Source organism: Motacilla alba, chromosome 1 (genome assembly GCF_015832195.1).
Source record: "Motacilla alba alba isolate MOTALB_02 chromosome 1, Motacilla_alba_V1.0_pri, whole genome shotgun sequence".
NCBI lineage: Eukaryota > Metazoa > Chordata > Aves > Passeriformes > Motacillidae > Motacilla > Motacilla alba.
In genome coordinates, this window is record NC_052016.1 from 39,072,662 (window position 1) to 39,090,856 (window position 18,195).

General features: G+C 47.9%; 2 protein-coding genes across 3 annotated transcripts in view; both read left to right on the forward strand.

Annotated features, from left to right (window-relative positions):
* The window catches only part of CAPN5 (calpain 5), a 54,430-nt gene extending 36,453 nt beyond the window's left edge, over positions 1–17,977 (forward strand). For both annotated transcript variants that reach the window (XM_038146640.1, XM_038146632.1), the window contains exons 4-13: positions 7,087–7,295; positions 7,740–7,932; positions 8,519–8,712; positions 9,365–9,442; positions 10,006–10,201; positions 11,277–11,399; positions 12,069–12,265; positions 12,705–12,826; positions 15,468–15,604; positions 15,925–17,977. In XM_038146640.1, coding sequence (XP_038002568.1) covers positions 7,087–7,295; positions 7,740–7,932; positions 8,519–8,712; positions 9,365–9,442; positions 10,006–10,201; positions 11,277–11,399; positions 12,069–12,265; positions 12,705–12,826; positions 15,468–15,604; positions 15,925–16,107 — 1,632 coding nt within the window. In that variant the 3' untranslated portion in view covers positions 16,108–17,977. The remainder of the gene's footprint in view (positions 1–7,086; positions 7,296–7,739; positions 7,933–8,518; positions 8,713–9,364; positions 9,443–10,005; positions 10,202–11,276; positions 11,400–12,068; positions 12,266–12,704; positions 12,827–15,467; positions 15,605–15,924) is intronic.
* On the forward strand, positions 201–3,913 carry LOC119704918 (olfactory marker protein). Its single transcript, XM_038146653.1, has one exon. It carries the CDS (start codon positions 1,851–1,853, stop codon positions 2,328–2,330), a length of 480 nt encoding a protein of 159 aa, XP_038002581.1. The 5' UTR covers positions 201–1,850; the 3' UTR covers positions 2,331–3,913.
* Positions 17,978–18,195: the final 218 nt, after the last annotated feature.

The window sequence follows — 18,195 nt, forward strand, 5'->3', positions numbered from 1 at the left end:
AAAGATTTTCTTCCTGAGCTGCTGCGGTCTGCTCAGCAGGTCAGCCAGAGGCACACTGACCTCCCAGGGGGCCGGTGCCATCTTTTATATCATACATTACGGATCAAATGTTTATGGTTTTTCCCCAATGCCTATTACCTATATTGAATGGTGACTTTCTACTCTAAACCAATCTGTGAGTGCCAACATCGCCATGAACATGGAGGCTAGGAAGAAGAAGGAAGAAAGACAAGGCACGCCCTGATTCCTCCATCTTAGAACTCCTGACCCCCATGTACAAAACTCAAACCCCCTGTACAGAGTCCAAAACCCCCACGTACAGCACTCAAAAACTTTTCCCTTCACTTCGTGATTATTACTGTTGTGCTATCTAAACCTTTTGTGACTTGTAATTCTTCATACAGAGTTAGTAATTTGCTCCATGGGCTAAGATTGAAACCCCACGTGTCTTTGGCTGCATTCCAGGGTCTCAGAGACCCCTGCCAGCGGCTCGGGCCATCTAGGGCACCCAGAGGGGTGTACTGGGTTCTGACAACAAGGCAGGCCAGCACATCCCTGTGGATCCCAGGAGGTTATTTTATTCAAACATTTTCTTCTACCTTGCTTTCTCTATGTCCCTGCTTCCTATTATGCCTGTGTGATGTGAATCACTGAGTGGGAATGGGGTACTGAAATTTAGTTGAGAGCTGTTTTCTAAATTCCTGAGTCTTGGATGACCCTACATGGCTTCAGGTGTGATCTGGCTCTGTAACACCCTTTCTGTGATCCTTCAGATGTGTCTAGCTTTTATGAAAAGAAACTGAGACATTAAAATGAGGGGCAAACCCATGCCAGGATGCTGGTGCTGATTTGCTGCTGCAGGAGCAGTGTGGTGTCTGACCCTTGCCAGCTATGCCATCAAGAAAAGGGCATGATGGTCATGTTAGTTTGCTATTTATTGACTTATAGTCAATTTGTCCTTTGGGGCCCTCATGTCCTTTTCTGGATGCCACAGCCTGATGGAAACCACCAAAATGGTCAGGAGGAAAGTGGGTTTATACATCTAGGAGAAGAGAAGGTAAAAGGGGAGCTTATTGCTGTGGGCAGCCACTTAACCATAGAATCACAGAATGGTTTGGCTTGGAAGGAGTCTTTAAAAGTCTAGTTCCATCCCTCCTGCCATGGGCAGAAACACCTGCCACTGGACCTTGTTGCTCAGAGCCCCATCCAGCCTGGAGAGGGGAGTGCGGACAAGATGGAGCCAGGCTCTTTTGGGGATGCACAGTCAGAGGGCAAAGGACAGCAGCAGAAACTGCAGCTTATCTTCTGCATGAGCTCAGTCAGACCCTGGAACAGGGCCCAGAGAGGCTGTGGGACCTCTGTCCATGGAGATACTCAAAGATGGACTGGATGAAGCCCAGAGAAACATGATTTAACCCTGAAGTAAGTCCTGCTTTGAGCAATAGGTTGGACCAGACTCCTCCAGAGTCTCATTCCAGCCTGAATTAGCCATGAACCTACCCTCAGAGAAAGCCACTGCCACTCATCCCTCCCAAGGTGGCATCCCTGGCTTTGTTTTGGGATAATGAGCCATGGTTGTCAGGGAGGTTGCCGGGGAGGCTGACAGAGACATCCCTTCCCTATAGATTATCGTGCACAGCAGCACCAACAGTTCTGAATCTGCAAATGAGTCAGGAGGGCGCTCAGGGGAAGCCCCAGAGGTGTTTTGCGTCACTGGCCCAGGTTGCTTAGCGCTGCTGCGACTGTGGAGAAGGGACACCAGCTCCAGGGGCCTGTCTGATCTTTGCCCCTGCGTGTCCTGTTTGAGAGCCACGCACTGCTGAGGACGGAGCAGAGGAGCAGCCAAGGTGATGGCAGCTGGGGCAGGGATGCTTGAGCTGCCCTTCACCTGCGACGAGCAGCTCACCCGGCGCATGCGGCTGCGGTTCCAGAGCCTGCAGCAAAGAAACATGAGGCCCCAGGATGGGGAGAAGCTGCTGCATCCCAATGAGCACATCTACCGAGTGGATTTCCTCCAGCAGCACCAACTGCACTTCCTCCGCTGGAACGTGCAGCTGGAGAGACCTGGGAAGGTCACGGTGACTGGCACCTCCCAGCACTGGACTCCTGATCTCACCCACCTGATGAACCGGCAGCTGCTGGAGCCGGTGGGCATCTTCTGGAAGAAGCCAGGGGCTGAGGAGGTGGAGTGCAATGAGGCAGATGCCCAGGAGTTTGGGGAGCGGATAGCAGAATTAGCCCAGATCCGCAAGGTGATGTATTTTCTCCTCACTTTCACTGGCGGCCTCGAACCAGCTCAGCTGAAAGGCTCCATTGTTTTTAAAGCCTGATCCCCTCTTGCTCAGCTTTTCTCCCTCCAGCTATGCTTCTTTCAGTTTGGTTCTTTGCTCCATTTTTACATCTGGGTTTTTTTTTTTTTTCTTTTTTTCTTTTTAACGAGAGACAGCACCATGGTAAAGCAGAGAACAGCTCAGTGCTTCTGGAGCCCCTCAGCTGTGTGAAATATTCCCCAAATGTGCTGCCCTCTGTCTAAATGATGGGGAGAATGGGACCGTGAGCTTGCTGCTGCATTTGCCTGGAGTATAAGACTGTGTGCTTGTGAATTCATCAGGGATTCCTGCAGGGTCTTACTGGCTTGGAAATAGGAGGCTGCCCCAAGTCCTCTCACTGCACACCAAAAACCCACTGGAAAAATAAGTAATTGCCATACCAGAAAACAGCAGGGACCCCTGGAGAGAGCCCTGCTTTCCACTTTCCATCCTAGCCATTGTTTGTGATGGAGTTCCTCTCCTTGCAAGGTGCTGAGTGCTTGCAGGCTCTGGTGACTTGCGCTGCTGCTGTGGCTGCTTGGAGTCTCTGAATACCAGTCCAATGGAGATTCCACCTTGCTGTGAAGCTGAAGTACATACACTTGGACTCGCTGTGTTCTGCAGATTGTAAACCTACTGGACTAATGGGGGAGTTGGACCAGCCTTTTCTGACCACTGCCACCATTTCTTGCTGGGGGGAGGATGGAATTTGTTAATCCAAGATGGGTTGGAGCAGATGTCTCTGTGTGTGTGTGTGTGTGTGCGCAGAGCCAGCAGCTCAGAGAAGCCTAGGCCAGCAATGAGTCCTCTGCAGCAAAGGTAGTTTGTGCTTTGTTCTGTCCTTAAAGCACCCATGAAAATAATTACTCTGAAGTGTTACAGAGAGCCATGAGGCTGCAGAGCACTTTGCAAGCCACAGAGCAGGAGTTTGCTGCTTCTGTCCCTGAAAAGCAGTGTCTCCTGCCCTCTAAAACACAAGAAGGGTGTCTGGGTGACCAGAGGAGCAGAGGGAAGTGATACATTTGTAAGTATTGGAACAGGAAAGTGTTTTGTGCCCAGTTTGCCCCATGACTGCAAGTAAACTACTACATTTGGATGTTTCCTTTTCCTCCACCAAAAATGAAGCTTCTTGAGACGCACAGATTGAAAAGTCCCTTAAAAGCGCTAAGTATTATTACAGATTTGCTCAGATTGCACACAAGTGTGTGTGAGTACTCCTCAAGGGACAGCCTGACATCTTCCCAAGATGAGTAAGGAGAGAGCAGTGATGGGAAAGCCAGGGCAAGGTGACTTTGTATCTGTGGCCTGCAGACTTAGGCAGACCAGCCCCAAAAAGAGTCCAACCTCTTCTCCAAAACCTCCAGAGATGCAGACCCTATGCCTTCCCCAGCCCAACAACAGTGTATAAAATGACATGCACAAATTATGCCAGGCAGAGAGGAGAAAGAAAGCAGATCAGCTACTGGCTGGAGGGATGGTGGGAGCTCTGAGTCTTGCTCAAAACCAAGGCCCAACACACCAAATCCTACAGCCATGCCATGGCTATTGCCAGACAAGTTGATGTCTTTATTTAGACCCCAAGAAATGCTGGACTCAGTGAGTAGAGAAAAGTGGATGCATCCCTGCTTGTCCAAACACACTTCTAGGGTCCTAGCAGACTTTGCCATAGAAAACCCCTCCTTGTACATCCCAGAGCAGAGTTCCCGACTACAAACCACTTTAGACCAAATAACAGGAGCCACTGGCAACATGCGAAGGGGTTATTGCATGCTAAGTCTCACACTATGCATTGCTATGTTGCTAGGGTAGAGTTCTTGCTGCAGATATCTCCCTGGGTGTTGGTGTACCACAGTAAATAAAAGCCTAGACAATGTCTTCCCCTTAAGGACTCAGGCTGTTTGTGTCTTATTCATGCTCCCTTTGGAAGCTGCCCTAATCCTGCATGCAATAAAGCACTGAATTTCAACTTGGTATTCTTGAGCCCCTTTTTACTTTTATAAAATGTAAGATGAGCATTTGCTTTCTTCTCGCTTGGTGTGAAAGACTTCATGGAGTATTGAGTAGGTTCTTTGTGGTCAGGAGGGCGTTGAAGCTGAGCATAGAAGGGGAAATGATTCTCAGGTGGATCCTTATTTTCTTCAGAACTGGGGAGGGAGGTGAGGGGACCAATGTGATCTCTCTCTGCTGCAGGGAAGATGAGCCTCTTTTTACCAGTCACTGAAACTATCCCTACACAGTTTCAGCATCCCGCAAAGACTTTCAGATACATCACCCTGTCCCATCTCCCAGGGGAATTTCATCCCAGTCTGTACCACAGCTCAGCAGATTGGAACAGCTGGGTGCCTCTGTCCTTATTCTGAACTGGCAAGTTCCCAGCAGAAGGCTTGGAGAACTTGGCATTGTACCAATTTCTCCTTCTAATCAGGGAGGTTTTTTTCCCAGGGTCACAGGTACCTTTTCTCTTAATTAGCCACTCTTAAGAAAATTGAAAAAAGCCCTAAATCAGGTTAGGGAGGTGAACATGGCATTTCTGAGCTCCCAATTTACCTGTCTCTGAACCCTTTCACTGTAAATTTGTTGCACTAAATGGTGTTGCCGCTCCAGATTTTGTGAACCCCAAACAAAAAGCAGCACAGCTGGGTGAAGGAGAAGAACGTGGTTTCCACTGGCCCAGTGTCACACAGCAAAGCTGAGGGCAGAACTTGTTGGGATCCTGGGATGGGTGGTCCATGGCATACTCTCCAGCAGGGAACACCTGTGGAGATCAGACTCCTCTCATTTCCTCCTGGATCAGTGTAGAAATACAGCTAGTCCTTGATCCTGGACCCTGCTCTGGATGAAAACTGACCATTTTTGCTGCCTTCAGTGGTGGAAGGTGCTCCCAGAGCTGCCCTCAGGTGGAGAAATTAGGAGGATGGTGGGAACCTGTGTGTCCTGCCACCAGCAACAGTACAAGTCTCAGACCCTGCCACCAGCAACAGAGCAAGTCTCAGACCCAGCCAGCTGGACGCTGTCACTACCAGCTCTGGCAGACAAGCTCCTCTAATCAATGCTGGGATCATTTCTAAGCCCACATTAATAGCGAGTTGATTATCACAGTGGCCCTCTATGACAATTCATTAGGATGAGCTCCAGTCAGGAGGGAATCAATGGGCACTGATGGAGGGCTGGCTGACCTCTCCCGGCAGTCTCCTGGCAGAGAGGACTCTGGGACACAGTTGTTAGCACTCCTATAAAACACCAAACCCTCCAAATATGGCTCTTTTTCATGGCTTTGTCTGCTCTGCTTCTATTGATCCATATGACTCGAGAGTGCCTGTGAGCTTGCAGGTCTGATGGCATCATTAATATTTCAGTGTAGGAGCAATAAGAGCCCTGGGCTGGATCATTGCTGGTAGCTAAGAGGGCTTTTCAGAGGGCATTGGGAGTTCTCTCTGCATAAAAAAAAAAAAAAAAAGCTCTGTCAGCTGGACAAGGGTGCACAGTAAAGGTGGTTAGGTGGTTTCACCATCATGTCCTGTGACTTCTTGAAGAGGCTCTTACCATGCAATGTAGTTGTGTCCTCTCCTATCCCACCCCAACATGCTCAGCTCTCCACAGGAAAGTGATTATTTGGTGTATTGGAACATAATGCATGCTTGCATGGACACCTTGGAGTTTTTTATCACTGAGCTCATGATCCTTTGGGAGCAGGTAAGTGGAGTAGCAGGGGTGTGGACAGTCAGTCCCATTACTGCTGCAGGGTAAGTCAGTCCTTGTCAGCCATCAACTACAGTAACCACACGTGGCCTCACAGCCCGCCCTGGCTATGCAGTAAAACCACATTGCCTCCAGCCACAACAAAAGCTAAACTGCAGTGTGGTAGTTCCTTGCCATGTGCCTCTGTGTCCTGGTTCCAAACAAGATGCAGATCCCCTTCCATGTAGTGACTGTGCCTGCCTGTGCTCATTTCTGTCCCAGCAGTTAGATGAGTTTTCCATCCAAAGCAGAGCTGGTGGTGCCTGCAGCCATGACGGGCTACAGACTTTGGCAGTTCCCATTTGCTTGTGCCTGTCCTGCTGGCAGTGACACCAAAGCTGTGCCTCTTCTGACCCCTCAGCTGCTCTAGGGCTTCTTTCAATAGGGCCTTCTCTAGGGCCTTCTTTTCCATCTTTCATCAAATCACCTCCCTGTGCTTGCCTGGGTGAGTGTGGTAGCTCTTGACAGAAAAGAATGGAGACCTTGAGGGAATGGGGATCCTGCTTTTCCCACTTTTACTTAACAGGGTAGGCTCATGCAGAGTGTCTGCTGCCTGTTCATTTCCACCAGGTAGATGAATACCACACTTGCTCTTGGGCCAGTCAAGTCACACCAGAATCAAGTAGGAGAATCAAAGACGTTGCTCTTTGTTAGTGGTACCCTACTGACACTAAAAAACCCCAAAAAACATTGTCTTAAAAATAACCACCCCTGGTTAGACAAAGAACTCATCTGCTCCAATAGCCTGTCTACAGAAGTAGATGACAGCAGATGTCAAGGGTAGGGTTATAGGAAAGAGGACAAAGGTCTTTAACTCTACTTTCCAAGGGCCAGTGATGTCTAAGCTATTCCAGTACATGTTAATCTAGTCTGCATTGGCAGAACCAGGTCCAAAATCTGGCCCCAGCAGACTGTAATCAAGTCTATCCCCCTCATACTCTTCCTTGTCTTTGATATTATCTGCATTAATTCCAGGATGAGAGTCAATCCCAGGGAAAAAAAAGGAGTAATTTGGGTATATGTGCCTCTTCTTTTGCAGGTCATCCCAGACTGGAAGGAGCAGGAGTGGAACCCTGAGAAACCCGAGAGCTATGTGGGGATCTTCCACTTCCAGTTCTGGCGTTTCGGTCAGTGGCTGGATGTGGTGATTGATGACCGCCTGCCCACACTCCACAATCAGCTCATCTACTGCCACTCCAACTCCAGGAATGAGTTCTGGTGTGCCTTGGTGGAGAAAGCTTATGCCAAGTAGGTACCCAGGCAGTTGTAGGATAAAGTGGGACCTGGGCACTCTGTTTTTCCTCTCTGTTCATTCACTAGCTAGTTTGCAGCAGTGGAAACAACATCTTCCCTGTGAAGTAGCACATAACTCAGACAAACACTAAGAAAAAAACCCTTCTCTTGCCTTAATTTACCCTCAAAACAAAACACCCTTCAATGTTTCTTTAAGAAACATTCATAGAAACATTCTTCAATGTTTCTATTCTTGAGATTTCAAGTTCCTTTTACATTGGTCCCATGTCAGCAAGAGTGCAGCAAGGAATGTGGCTCCTATTTTTTCACCCTAGTTTGCTGTCCTCTCTCACTTGAAGTTCAACTGCAAATCTCCATTCTTGAGGTTGCCCTGAGAATCGTCCCTGAACTCTTAAAATGTCAGGCCAGTGTTGTGCCATCCCTGCCACCCTCTTTTAGGTTGTCAGGCTGTTACGAGGCCCTGGATGGAGGCAACACAGCTGATGCCCTGGTGGATTTCACTGGTGGGGTCTCTGAACCTATCGACCTGACCGAAGGGGACTACATCACTGATGAAGCCAAGCGAAACCTCCTGTTTGAGCGTGTGTTGAAGGTGCACAACAGGGGAGGCCTCATCAGCTGCTCCATCAAAGTAAGCAACATTACCAGTATGGTCACAGTGCCACGGGAATAGGTGTTTTAGGATACAGTTGTCTTACACAGTCATAAACTTCTAAATTAGATCAGATAAATTGTGGCCAAGGGTTCCAACTTCTGGATGCTGACAAAAGGAGCTAATCCTGAATGTCAAACCTCTTTATTCTTTGTTGCTATGTCTGAGAGTCCACATTCATCCTAGCACTCTTTAAAGGCTTGGAGGGGATCCACTCCAGAGAAAGGCATTTTGGTGTCTGCATCTGGGCACCTTTACAAATGCTGGTTTCCAGACTTCCCAGTATAACCAGTATATGAGCTTTATCAGTTGCCAGTGTGGGAGCTCAGAGACCTCATGAAGCAAATGAAGAAACAGGGGGAACCAGCACATAAAATGGCATCTGAGAGGTGCCAACTGGCTTTCTTCCTGGCTATTGATGCTCTTCTTTTTGGCTTAAAGAAACCTGCAGGGAAATCTGAGTTGCTTTCTTTCCCAGCCGGAAATCTGAGTTGCTTTCTTTCCCAGCCCCTGCAGAGGTGGTCATGTCCCCCTGGTCTGAGCGCTGTCTGTGTCCCCCTGCCAGGCCACGTCAGCAGCTGACATGGAGGCTCGCCTGGCCTGTGGACTGGTGAAGGGCCATGCATACGCGGTGACGGACGTGCGGAAGGTCCGTCTGGGCCATGGCCTTCTGTCCTTCTTCAAGTCGGAGAAGCTGGACATGATCCGCATGCGCAACCCGTGGGGTGAGAGGGAGTGGAATGGCCCTTGGAGTGACACGTGAGTTGGGATGGACAGCTGGTTTCAGTGGGACATTCTTCCCTGTGAGGGTGGTGAGGAACTGGCACAGTTTGTCAGAGAAGCAGTGGATGCTCCATCCCTGGAAGTGTTCAAGGCAAAGTTGGATGGGGCTTTGAGTGACCTGGTCTAGTGGAAGGTTCCCCTACTCATAGCAGGGTGGTTAGAATGAGATCATATTTAAGGTCCTTTCCAACCAAAACCATTCTGTGATTCTATTATCCCATGTTCATTCATACTAGTGAAGGATGTGCATAGGTCACCTTTGTGCTCCCAGTCTTATTCCAGCAAAACAAGCACCCAGCAGAATCTGCCTCTGCCACCACTGATTGCTGTGATGGCTGGGGATGAGATGAGGAACCAAGGGCTGGTGCAACCAGAGCCTTTGGCCACAGTCAGATTGGTATCTTTATGGATAGGGCTGTGATTGTACAGGCCAAATAAAACCTTGCCAGACTGGATTCAACTCCACTGGTCAGGAAGGAAGTTGAAGTTCCAAGCCATGCTGCACTTGCCCTGTGTTTGGCAGATGACTGAACCAGAGCAGCATGGGGACTGGCTTTATACAGGCCTTGTGCCTCAAATTCTTGTGTGTCCCTTACCTCTGAGTAATGATTCTGGTCTCTTCCCACAGCTCTGAGGAGTGGCAGAAAGTGAGTAAAAGTGAGAGAGAGAAGATGGGAATGACAGTGGAAGATGATGGAGAGTTCTGGTGAGTCCCTCCTGGGTTTGTCACTACAGGCCATGCCCACAGCATCCTCCCACCCCATGGAGCATGTACATCTTTTCCATGCATACAACTATCTAGAGAAAACAGGATTCCAAGCCCTAGCATCTCTAGTGAAGCTCCCTCCTTGAGCCCATGGGTGTTTTGATGGCCATGGCCCTGGAATTGCAAAGTGCTCTTCCAGGGCACCACTTAGGGGCCAAACCATTTCACCAGGGTACTGAGAACCTGAAATAAATGTGCTGAACTTCACAGCCTCACCAGGAATAATTCAGTACAACATTTACTCTTGTGTGGCGAAAGGGCCACTGTGCTACTTCTCCCACTTCATAACACAGAGATCTGTTGTTTGAACTCAAGAAGTATTTACTGCAGGCGTAGAAAAAGGTATCTCCATCTCTTTTGGAAATATCTGATGAATAACTTTTGTTACTCATCAGCCATCAGAGACAACCCACACTCTCTAATAGGTGATCAAGAAAATCCCTGCAGTGTACCTTTCCAGGGAATGAAGCAGCATAACCCAGTTCTGCCCTTTCCTGACTCAGGATGACCTTTGAAGATTTCTGCAAATACTTCACGGACATCATCAAGTGCCGTCTGATCAACACCTCCTACCTGAGCATCCACAAGACCTGGGAGGAGGCAGTGCTGCACGGGGCATGGACCAGAAGCAGTGACCCCTTGAAAAACCGCTCCGGAGGCTGCATCAACCACAAGGACACTTTTCTGCAGAACCCCCAGGTGAGTAACAGGGCAGAGGGCCTTCTGGAGCCTTCACGTGTGCTTCCAAGTGTTTAACTCTCCTACAGGGACCTAGAAGGCCAAAATGCTAGCAGACCTCTAATATATTATTTGTGCTTTTGGCAATTCTCTGGCACAGCATGACCAGCATCGAGGCCAACTCAATTAACATTATCCCTTTTATCAAGGAGACTGCATCCAAGTGCTTAGTGTAGAGCATCTTGGCACAAGGAAGAAACAAACTGTGCCACAGGGTAGCAATGTTGGCTGGTTCCAGTCAAACAAGGCCAAGAGTCATTTTCAAAAATCTGGACATCTGAATGACCAAATTCCAGTTTTTGGCCCCAAACTTTGATGCTGTTAAATTAACCAGGACAGGTGTAGCCCATAGAGCCATTTCCTTCTAGCTTGAAGTTCCTCTCCTGGAACAAACTTTTCTGGAGAAAAGGAGGCTCACGGGGACTTTATGGCTCTCTACAGCTTCCTGAAAGGAGATCATGTCCAGATGGGGTTTGGTCTCTTCTCCCAGGTAACAAGTGGTAGGACAAGAGAAAACAGCCTCAAGTTGTGCCAGGGGAGGTTTAGATTTAATATTAGGGAAAACTTCTTTACTGGAAGGGTGAAGACATTAGGAGAGGCTGTCCAGAGCAGTGGTACAGTCACCATTTCGGGAAGCATTCAGAAGGCATGTAGATGTGGCGCTTGGGGACATGGTTTACCTGTGGTCTTGGCAGTGCTAGGTTAAGGGTTGGACTGGATGATCGTAGAGGTCTTCTCCAACATAAATGATTCTACAGTTGTCTTGTCCTCTCTGAACGGGGATTCTCACAATCATGAGCCAGGTCCTTTTGAGTTCTTCATCTAACAAGCAGTTGAAGGATGGTCAGTTCTGTTGCAGGAGTTCTTATCACAGATGTGGGAGAGTTGTTTCCAGCTTCCAGCTCTGTAGCCTTTTGAAGCCATGCAGGGAGGTGGATTGGGAAAAGCTGATGTTAGATCTGTTAAATCCACCCACCCATGCCTAGGGATCCTGTATTAGTAAGTATTTCCCTTACCTTCCTCTCTTTGCTTCTAGTATGTGTTTGATGTGAAGAAGGCAGAAGATGAAGTGCTGATCTCCATCCAGCAGAAGCCCAAAAGAACCAGTCGCAAAGAGGGCAAAGGAGAGAACTTGGCCATAGGCTTTGATATCCATAAGGTAGGCTGGGGTTCCTGCATGCTGGCCTGAATACCATAAATTTGCTGGTTGTGGAGTGGTACACCAGTACTACATGACCAGATCATTCATTTAAGTGTTATCAGTGTGCTTTGGGGTGCCATCAGCACAGCCTGCCCTCCTCTAGAGAGGAAGAGGGATATCAAATGGGACAGCATGGACAACGGTTGCCCAGAAAAGCTGTGGATGCCCCATCCTTGGAAACGTTCAAGGCCAGGCTGGATGTGGCTTTGAGTAACCTGTTCTAGTGGGAGGTGTCCCTGCCCATGACAGGGGATTGAAACCAGATGATCTTGAAGTCCCTTCCAACCAAAACCATTCTGTAATACTGTGCAGTTCTTGCTAAAAGCAACGATTAGTCTTTTCTCTCCAAATGTTGAAATCTGTTAGACTAATCCTTATGTGTTGTTTGTTGGGTCTGCTAAGTTAAGCTGGGATGCAAGAGATGAGTCCCTGAGTCAAAAGAATTGGGAAAGCCACATCCATACTTGTTTTCCACCCAGCACAGTTGGGACCATTTTCCTGGTTCTCCTATCTGCAGGTCTCCTGGCACTGTGGACTCAGTCCTTGCAATCTTTTACTCCCCATGGTGGATACCAGTACCTTTTCAGCCAGTGACAATCCATTGACTATCCTGTGGTCTCTGCCCAGGTGGAGTTGAATAGGAACTACCGGATGCACACACTGCAGCAGAAGGTGGCCAGCTCCATCTACATCAACTCCCGCAGCGTCTTCCTGAGGACAGACCTGAAGGAAGGCCGCTACGTCATTATCCCCACCACTTTTGACCCTGGTCATGAAGGCGAGTTCCTTCTCAGGATTTTCACAGATGTGCCTTCAGATTGCCGGTAAGGAGCACGAGCAGGGATGGGGAGGAATTGACTCTTTGGAGACAGCCCCACGCTTTTGATTTGTGGTTTTCCTGAATCATCATAGCCTTGCCTGAAGCTGCACTTTGGCTTTCTGTTAAGGGTGGTCAAGAGACAGGACATCTTTACAGGTATCTCCTGTAAAGATGAAGCTCCCTCTCTGCTTCTAAGCATGATATGGGAGGGCATCCCAAACCCAGGCTGAGGAGGTTGGAGTGAGGAACAGAGTCTGACAGTGGACAGTGTGTAGTCACAAAATCACAGAATATTCTGAGCTGGAAGAGACCCACAAGCATCAGCCAAAGATCATTGAGTCCAACACTTAAATGAATGGCCTGTACAGTCCTGCATCTTGCCAGAGCAAATTCTTTGGGATAAGATTGGGCACCTCTCAAAGGCCACATGTTTTTTCTTGCAGAGAGCTGACACTGGATGAGCCACCACACACCTGCTGGAGTGGAATGTGTGGCTACCCACAAGTAGTATCCCAGATCCATGTCCTTGCTGCAGCTGGCCTCAAGAATCAGGACTCCCAAGGAGGTACTGGTCTTTCCATGCTTGTTGTCTGGCCCTGAAGGAGTTGGAAAGTGGTTTATGAAGTGGTACATTGCTGGAATTTATATCCTCAGATTTTTTTTTTTTCTGTGAACATGCTTGATTCATACACCAGAGGAGGAGAAAGTCCATGGAGACCTAAACTCACTTCTTGCAGTGGACATGATCTGGGAGCTGTTATATTTAGGCTGTTATCTGGGACCCTCCCAAAACTTCCCCAAAGCCCTTAGCAGAGGTCCTGTAACAACCCAAGCTTTCCTCACAGGTATGAGCAGCTGTAAAAATTAGGAATTGTATTTAAAGGCTTCTTAGTAAGAAGGACAGAGAATGAGCCTGATGTGTGGTATTCATCACTGGAGGCTGGATAAATGTTTTAACAGCAGAGGGTATGCCAAATTTAGCTCACTTCAGGATGGTGTGGATCTAGATCAATGCTGACATCCATCACTTTTCCTGCATGGAAGATGGCAGCATGACCATACATCCCCATGTCCTGCAGCCACAAGAGGCTCATGGCAAGAGCCCCATGTTCTGTCTGCCTCTGGACCAGGAAACTCAGTGGCAGTGATGGGTTGTACTGGGAGATTGCTAGGGGATAAAAGGTCTAGAGGCTGTTATTAGAGAAGCAAATACCTTTCCACCATGGAAACCAACCAGATCCTAGCCTTTCTCTCCCATTTCCTGAGTCAAAGGTATGTGGTAATTGTGGCAAGATTTAGCCAAACACGTTCAAGCTGAATTTAAAATATAAAAATTGAAAAATTAAAAACTCTAAATAAAACAGAATTAAAATTATACTTTTTTTTTCCAGCCAATAGTTATTATCAGGGCTGCCTATCACTATATCTCTGAAAATAACAAGCAGGATCTTTTCTAAGCAAGGACTAGTCAAGTGTGCTTATTTATCACATGCCACAAAGGGAGTCCTTATATCCTATCTGGTGTTTGGGGAGGGAATTTGGGGAGGGAACACCTAGGCAGGTGTTCTTTTCTTGTGCTATTCACAACAGGTCAGTGCATCTGTAGCAATGCAGGGAAATCTGTAGCCAAAGGTCTCTGAAGTGTTCACAGAAACAAGGAGGTTTAGCTTTTTTTCAGACAAGAAGATGTGTGGATTCTAGAGTCATAAAACATTTTTTCCACAAAAACACCTTGGGAACTGCCTTCTTCCAGCTGTTTTCCAGCTGTTCAGCTCCCACCCCCAGCAGTGTGTTTGGTGTTTTCCAGTGCAGTGGCATCTCTCACATGTCACAGGCCAGGCCTTATACACTACTTGGGAAATAGTGATTTGCAGATAGGAATTTGGCTCTGGCTGATGGACAATGAGGATTTAATGGGACATCCCAAAAGACAAGGTTAATTGGAAAAACAGCTGTGAAATCCAGCAGCTGTGTCTCACCAGAGGAGCCAGGTCCTTGCAAACAAAAAGTTAGCAAAGAGGCGGTCTGGCGGTCTGACAGTCAATATCCCTGGCCCTCAGAAGGTGCTTGTTTGTTCCTCCTCATTTCCACATTTCCCTTGGACAAGAAAGCCCATCCAACTGGTCTGTGTTCCCATCATAGCCACTAAAGTTCATTGTAAGAAAATGCATTCTGGCAGTTAAATTTCCATAGCAATAGCTCTCTCTTTCTCTATTGAAATTCCCAAAACAATCACTTGTTTGGCAAGGTGAAAGTATTCAGTAATAAGAGACTCTTTCCTTCTCCTGGAAGCTCAGGTCCCTTCCAGCTGTGGGCTGGTAGTATGTGAATTTAGTTCTCCAGCTTTATCCTCCATCTGGTATTTCCTTGTGCGAGCCTCTTTCTCTTCTCCATGGTTTTAGTTCTGCCTGCCTCTAGGAGAGCAAATGCTGAAAGGAGGTTTGAGTAGGATGGTGTCCTCTATGGAACATTTACTGCAGTGGTCAGAAGAGTTTGGGGTGATGAAGGAGTTTTCCTGTAGAATATGGAAACAAGAGAGACAGCCCTTTCACCGAATCATAGAATTCTTTCAGTTGGAAAAGCCTTTTAAGATCATGGAGTCCAACCCTTAACTCAGCACTGCCAAGTCCACCAATAAATCATGTTCCCAAGTGCCACATCTACACATCTTTTAATTTCCTCCAGGGATGGTGACTGTACCACTGCTCTGGGCAGCCTGTTCCAGTGCTCGATAACCCTTTTGATGAATTTGTTTTTCCTAATATCCAGTCTAAACCTCCCGTGTTGCAATTGGAGGCCCTTTCTTCTCATCCTGTTGCTTTTTTCCTGGAAGAAGAGGCCACCCCCCGCCTCATTACATCCTCCATTCAGGCAGTTGTAGACAGTGATAAGGTCCCCCCAAGCCTCCTTTTCTCCAGGCTGAGCCCCCCCCAGCTCCTTCAGCTGCTCCTTATCAGACTTGTGCTCCATCCAGACCCTTCCCCAGCTTCATAGCTGTCCATCAGCACCTGCTCCCCAGAAACAATGTCACCTAATGGAATTAAACCTGAGCCAAACAGCTGAGCTCCATGGACATCATCTGGGGTGTGACAAACCCTTTGGCAGATATCCATATGGAGGCACAGTACTGCATGACACCCCTGCAAAAGGACTCTAAGGAATTACAGAAGGTACAACAAAGAAAAAATTCTCTTTTCTCTCCTCAGGAGCTGATCCTTATGTGATCATCAAGTGCGAAGGGCAGAAGGTTCGCTCTCCGGTGAAGAAGAACACGGTGTCACCAGAATTCGATGTGAAAGGGCTCTTCTACCGCAAGAAGCCAGGACAACCCATCATTGTTCAGGTACCTGGCAGGCAAGCAGTGGGCTGAGGGATGGAGACCCTCTCTCACTTGGACCCCCCGCCCTCTCCTCACACTGTCCACAGCAGATCTGTTCCCCAGGCTGAGCATCATTAGTTAATGCAGCTCAACCTCTCACCACCACGGTGACATCTGGGAAAGGCATGTCCTTCACCCCTCTCACTACCAGAGTGACACCCCCACACCTCACCACCTCCCTGGCTTCAGCTCAGGGCATGTGGCCAGTAACCCCTTCTCTCCAGTTCATGAAGGTTGGCTGCATCCCTGAAGGAGTTGCCCTCATCCCTGTTTTGTTTCCACAGATCTGGAACCACAACTTGATAAGTGACGAGTTCTTGGGCCAAGTGGTGCTCACAGGGGATCCCAGCGACCGGCAGTCAGTGCACACGCTGCACCTCCAGGACAAGGGGAATAGGAGGTCAAACGATCTCCCTGGAACCATTGCTGTGATGCTGCTCAGCAGTAACATCCTCACTAATGTCTGAGTACTCAAGGGTGACTCTTCTGGTGCCACATATGTGAATATAAACATGCACACATACATATACATATATATATAGAGAGAGACACACACAGAACCTACCTACCATCTGCAAAGTGTATATGAACCATGCATGCATTCCACTCCAAGGAGCCAATCTTGTGTTTTCAATGTTAAAAAAATGGTGCCTTTTTTTGGGGAACTGCAATGATCCTTCTGCTGGCGTCCTCTGCAGCCCCCCTGGCTGCCACATGCGCTGTGGGACCGCTGTGAGCACGCTGTGTGTCCTGACAGCCAGAGCATGATGCCTGGGGCTGTTTGTTTACACAGGCTGGCACACACACGTGCCACCACGCACACGTGTGGCCACCACGGTCCCACCAGCTGCTTCAGTGCATCTTCAATGTGTCTTCTTGGGTTTAAGTGTAGTGTGCATGGAGTTGTCTCCCTCGAAATTGCCATGTAATCGCTTATCTGTGGAGGCACCACAGCAAAGGAGAAGTGGACAAACAGATCGGGGCCTGTTGGATGATTTTTGGGTATGGGTTTGCATACTGCAACTGCAAGGAAAACGCACCAAGGCAGCCCAAATCCACAGGGGAAACAAGACCAAAGGCTCCGTCATTCTGGGACAAGCTGTCTCCACCCAAGTCTTGTTCAGCCCCATGCAACTCTGAAGTATAGAAAGATGTCAACAGCTGTGGTGGGATAACTGTACTCTGGGTCAAGTTTATGAATCAGTCTGGACCCAGTTCCTGTGGGTGCCTCCTGAACTCCCATGGTGCCTGCTCTCTCCATGTCTCCATGCCATCTCCATCCCAAGAGCTCACCCCAGGAGCTGGGGTGGGTTGTCTGCTGGGGCAGTTCAGTATTTAGGCAAGAGAAGATTCGTTCCTCTGAAGGCCAAAGTGTCAAGTTCAAGGGATGGGGAGCTTTGCTCCATGGGCTCCATCTGTACTGCTGCCTACCGTGCATCATTTCTCAGTGCCTCACTTTCTCAAATTCTTTTTTAAAATAGTGGGATTTTAGTTTGTACTAGAGGAGCACTGCTCCCAGTGCAGCCTGAAAATGCTGGGAATATATAATTCATACCAGTGTCCATCTCTCACCTTTAATTTCCAGTCTCCTGTTGTGGAGGATGAGTTGCACAGTCCTAGAGCCAGTCTCACGAGCACAACCCAAATGCATCCTTGGGGATGTGTCTGGGGCTACAGTCTGCTCCTGATTTCCATGAAAACTGGGTTAATCTTCCTTGTTCCACTGGGTGGCAGAATCTGGCTTCTTATAAACCATCCCAGATAAACCAAACAACAACCTGTTGTCTGACCTTTCAGCAGCTGACTAGGACAAGTTTCAAACCATTTTTTTTCTCCTGTTGTTTGGGGGTTTTATTCATGTGCCTTTAAAGTGGTGCAAGTTAAGGGATTTTTCAGTCAGATTTTCTAAGCAAATATTTTGCAGTCACTTGCATGCAAGTGGAAATTAATACATATGATAAAATCTTTGAATCTTCCTAAATTTTGACCTGGGCAGAGTCCTTTTCCTGCAATGAAAGTGAACAGGAAAGCCTTCTTTTGCTATAGCAAAGGGTTTCTGCTTGTCCTACTAAATACTCATGTTTTTTCTGCAAGTCTGTTTGTTTTTTTTTTTTTTAATCCGTAAAGGTCTGCTAAGTCTAAAACACAGTGAAGTGTTCTCCAAAGTACCTGCTAGCTCAGTTTTTGATGCAACCAGAAGTAGATGGTGCAACTGCACTGATTTTTGCAGGCTGTTCTTCCCCTTTCCTCCTGTTCACAGTCCTGCAGTTAAGAGTTTACTTTTTTACCAGATTTGCTTATGTTCTTAGGTCTTGTTTTTCAGGACTTAAAGGCAAGCAGTGGTCCCCATGATGCTTTTTCCAGATCTCAATTACTCCCAGCTTGAACTGAGCACCCTCCAACTCCAGGTGCCACTACTGGGACCAAGTTTGGTTCAGTGTCTTGCAGAATTTACTTAAATGCTCCTAGTTAGGTAAAGAAACTTTTTGATCCCACAGTCACAGCAGATCCTTGAATTTAGGAAGACCAATTCAGAGATGTTTTGATTTTATCTT

Excerpts from the sequence above, each read along its gene's own strand:
- LOC119704918 (XM_038146653.1), top strand. The coding sequence starts at position 1,851 with ATGGCAGCTGGGGCAGGGATGCTTGAGCTGCCCTTCACCTGCGACGAG.